Raw genomic sequence first — 4,048 nt, 5'->3', positions numbered from 1 at the left:
CCGTTGAAGGCTGGGGGTTTGCCAAAAACCCCAAAGTCAACGCCTAACACGCGTTGCCGGGTAGTCTATTCCCGTGAGAAAGACGAAGCCTATGTATTCAAGATCATAGCACAAAGCCTCAGAGAGTTTACTCTCTCAGCACAACGTTACATGCGGAACGGATTTCGACAATCCGCATGCTAGCCCGATTCAAACGGTAATCGGTAAAGGCACCTCAAACCCGTTGATGGCTGGGGGTTTGCCAAAAATCCCATAAATCTGTCATTCGGAAGAGATACAGAGAAAACACAAAAGAAGCAAATGCGGATTTTCTATTAATAAATCAAGTCAAAAGCATACAACAAAAGCTCGTTAGTCCGAAGGCAACCGACGGCTAAGAATATGAGACTCTAAACCAGAGAGCCTGTCCATATAGTCCTGCTCGAACTCCGCCTGCAGGCTAGCTCGGACAGAATCTTCGGAACTGTTGAGAACCTCTGCGGCTTCGTGTCGTAGCTTCATCAACCCCTCCTGCACTGATCCCAGCCTGTCGAGTGTCCATTCACGAGAACGCTCCAACCCAACCAGTTCCTCAGAAATGGTAGCGGCAGATTCTTCGGCGCGTTCCAAGGCCTCCTTCAGTCTAGCTATCTCTGCACGAGTGGAATCTAAGGAGCTCACTAACTCAGCTCTGCTGGTGTCTTTCCTCGCCAGAGAGGCCATCAGCTGCTCGACAGTGCGCTCACGTGATCGAAGCTCGCTGCCAACGGAAGATCGCAGTTCATGCCACTGCGTCAACCTATCCTCCACCTGAGAAGATGCAAAAGAGGGAGCTCCACCAGCCTTCAACTCCCTCAGCTCTCGAATCTCTGACTCCAGGGCAGCGAAATCAGCTGTAAAGGAATCGGCCAAATCCGGATATCCCTCTTCCCTCATCATCATCATGTGACGGGAGAAGGAACGCCTGAACTGATCAAAAGAAGACCCTCTGTGCAGAAGCTTATCAATCACGCCGTTATAAAAGGCAGTAAAGAAGCCGAGGTCAGTGCGGAAGACATCCCCATCTGGATTGGTATCGGCCAAGAGAGCATGGACCTGCTCATATAGAGACGGTCGAGAACCTGCAAGCAGCAGTATGGGAGGTCAAGAAACTATTAAATACAATCGAAAAGACCCTAAGGGAAATTCGAGGTATACCTATACCGGCGGAAATCCCCTCGGGTTGGGGTTCGACAGGCTCCGAAGTAACGACAGGAATGCTCATGGAAGGTATATCAACCCTCGTGGGCAAGTCAGTCGTATTAGGCGAAGGCGGGAAAACACCCGAAGCTATAGCAGAATCAGGTACAGCGCCTGGTCATATAGTTGCACTTCTTTATTAGTCAAAATGGAGACTGAGACAAGCAAAGAAGAGAGGAAATTGGATATATACCTGTGGATGAATCACTCTCAAAGAGTGGTCTCACAGTCCCGGTGGGAGCTTGTTCAGCTAACATATCGGCTAACAGTCCAGAGTCAGGTCTCGGGAAGACCGGTGCAGGAACATATCCCTGCTCTTCGAAATCTGCAATAGGGGAGGCCCCATCCCCGTCTGGCCCTTCTGTCGCAACACCTGCAGCACCGGATGTAGGTATATCTGAAAATGAACCGGTGGGATCAACACCATCTGCCTGCCCAAGATCGATGTTCAGATCAATGCCCAGGGAGCCATCACGAAGGGCGTCGCACACCTGCTGCATGAAGCAGTCCATGTTGTCAGCCCCAGAGAATACCGGACCTGGTGGAAGCTCGCCCTCCTCGAAGAACCCTGAATTATGAAACAGGATCAGGGATCCCGGAAGGTAAATCATCTTAAAGCAATAAAAGTGGGTACAACAAAATGTTACCTTCCTCCCCGTCGGCAAAGCCTCCTGAATCTACCCCATGGGAGCGCTGATCAACATGAGGTTTATGGGCAATCTTTTTCCTTTTCGAAGGATCACCCCTCATAGAACCAACGGGGCGGTCATGCGAAGTTTGGCCACCAAACTTGGATTTCGCACGACGGGAAGCGAGCGACCCATGGTCGTCGGCTACCCCACCTGAAACAACAAGAATCATCTCATGAACCAGATCTTTCGCCAATACCAATTGAAGTCGAGAAAGAGGATCAAAGAGCATGACAAACCTGTATCAAGTTCTGCTTGGTCGGTATCTATATCTGCATACTCCCCTTCGGGAATTCCGGTGGACTTCTTCCTCTGTCTCTGAGCAGGCTCAGCCCTGCGAGCAGCCATCATAGCAGATTGAACCAAGTGATCGGATTCTAGTTCCGAAAGACTCCTCACACTTATGGATTCATCGGCAGAGAGGAACCATTTACAGCTGAGGAAGGTAATCATCGGCTTGCGTTTATAGGAGGGAAGAGCAAACTGAGCCCCGGTGCAGCCAACCATGGTCCATAACCACGCCCGTACGCCGTCAACGAGTCCTCCCTCAACACGCAAACTACGACTCGGATTCCCAACGTATAGTTGGTCATAGCCAAACTGACGTGCGAAACGGCAGGGAAGGTAAGGCTCTATGTGGCAGCGGTCCTTCACCCGGAGAACAAGATACCCGACTCGGATGTTCACCAACCAGCGGAAACAACCGACGTCGAGAGCAGTCCGGTTAGTTCGGGGTTTCTCCATATCAGTCAACTCCTCGCCATAACGTCCCGAAAAGCGAGGGAAGCATTTGAAGAACTCCCAGTTCCTGCGAACTCGAAGTTCTTTTTGTACATCTTCAAATTTCTTCCCAACCCATCTACTCTCCTCCAACAGCTGTAGGAAAGGAACGGGAACATCAACGGCGCTGGGCGCCGACATCAAGTCCGGACGGTGAAGAACGAACCACGCCATCAAATAAGCGTAGGGCAGCTCAACCTTCGGGCAGGTAAGCTCAGTCGAGGGTTTAGAACCCACTTGGGTAAGAACACGAACTACACCCCTAAGCCCGCAATGGATGCTGGCAACCATCGCTGGAAGCAGAGAAAGCTCCCTCCCATAAGCTAGCTGGACCGCAGGGAAGAGCACCTCGAGGGGTAGAGCGTCTGAAGACTGATATGGAACAACACACTTCTTCAGCCAAAGAGCAAGGTAGCCAGCTAACAGAGACCGAGGATCGATAGACTTCTGGGCATGATAGAGGAACGATCGAAACTTAGTCCCGGCCGGAAAAGCCCCCTCGGCACTAGCAATGGTATAAGAATGAGTTTCATTCTTCTCCATCAGCTCATTAATAGCGGCAGGGGTCAAAACGCCTAACTCATGTATGGACTCCTCGGAATCATCCTCCAAGTTAGGAAACAGGTAAACAGCAAACTGCTTCAAGCTGATCTTCCTCTTCGTCTTCGCTGGAGGAGAACTCTGGAGCAAACAGGTGTGATAATGACAGGTGAGGTCCCAGAGAGTGTCATACACATCGGGAGTATCCTTCTTCAAACACTCCAACTGTTGGTTAGAAGGGAAGTATTCCTGATACGGGCAAGCTCGGCCCCCGAGCCACCCTAGGGTGGCTCGGCTTGGGCCGAGCCACCTTAGGGTGGTTCGGTTCGGGCCGAGTTCCCCCAGGTGCGCTGGTTTTGTCGTTTTCCGTTGTTTCCGGTTGTTTTGTCCGTTGTTCGGTTGTTTTGTTGATTTGTTGACTTGATTCCGGATTTGGCAGTAAACTCAGTCGGTGTTTGAGTTCAAATCCACTTTGTTGGAAGACCCGTCGACTCCCCGAACCACTAACGTTGTTCACATGCAGTTCGTTAGCTTTGTAGCCTCTTTAGTTCGTTTCGTTGCTTGAACGTTCGTCGATTTGTCGAATCATCGCGCCGAGCTGTGTCAAGGGACCTATAAGCAGTTTTATACGCCTACAGATACCCCCTCCAAAGCTTTTCAGCCTCGTTCTTTTATAGAAGAGTCTGGAATGCTTTGGATATGATTGCCCCTACCCTTTGTCGGTGTAACGGGACCTGGAAATGACTTTTGTTCTGTATTCCTTCAATCCTTCGGGCCATTCAGTGCTTTGTAGAATGCCTGTAGGGGTTCCGGTGCTGCAT

The 4,048-nt window shown here is 50.7% G+C and overlaps 1 protein-coding gene across 1 annotated transcript; it reads right to left on the bottom strand.

Annotated features, from left to right (window-relative positions):
• Positions 1 to 287: 287 nt before the first annotated feature.
• LOC109828369 lies at positions 288 to 3,461 on the bottom strand. Its single transcript, XM_020395382.1, has 5 exons — positions 2,147 to 3,461; positions 1,866 to 2,060; positions 1,412 to 1,786; positions 1,177 to 1,332; positions 288 to 1,100 (listed from the first exon to the last, which is right to left on the bottom strand). The coding sequence occupies exons 1-5, from the start codon at positions 3,228 to 3,230 to the stop codon at positions 352 to 354; spliced, it is 2,559 nt and encodes an 852-aa protein (XP_020250971.1). The 5' UTR covers positions 3,231 to 3,461; the 3' UTR covers positions 288 to 351.
• Between the last annotated feature and the right edge of the window lie 587 nt (positions 3,462 to 4,048).

The sequence above is a fragment of the Asparagus officinalis genome, unplaced genomic scaffold (assembly GCF_001876935.1).
Source record: "Asparagus officinalis unplaced genomic scaffold, Aspof.V1 AsparagusV1_Un1208, whole genome shotgun sequence".
Taxonomy (NCBI): domain Eukaryota; kingdom Viridiplantae; phylum Streptophyta; class Magnoliopsida; order Asparagales; family Asparagaceae; genus Asparagus; species Asparagus officinalis.
Note: the sequence above shows the minus strand (reverse complement) of the source record. Positions and strands in the feature narration are given on the sequence as shown.

Coding starts and splice junctions, on each gene's coding strand:
- LOC109828369 (XM_020395382.1), bottom strand. CDS start 3,230: ATGGAGAAGAATGAAACTCATTCTTATACCATTGCTAGTGCCGAGGGG. Junction 1,333..1,411: donor TGAGAGTGATTCATCCACAG/GTATATATCCAA, acceptor CTATATGACCAG/GCGCTGTACCTGATTCTGCT. Junction 1,101..1,176: donor GGGGATTTCCGCCGGTATAG/GTATACCTCGAA, acceptor TGCTGCTTGCAG/GTTCTCGACCGTCTCTATAT.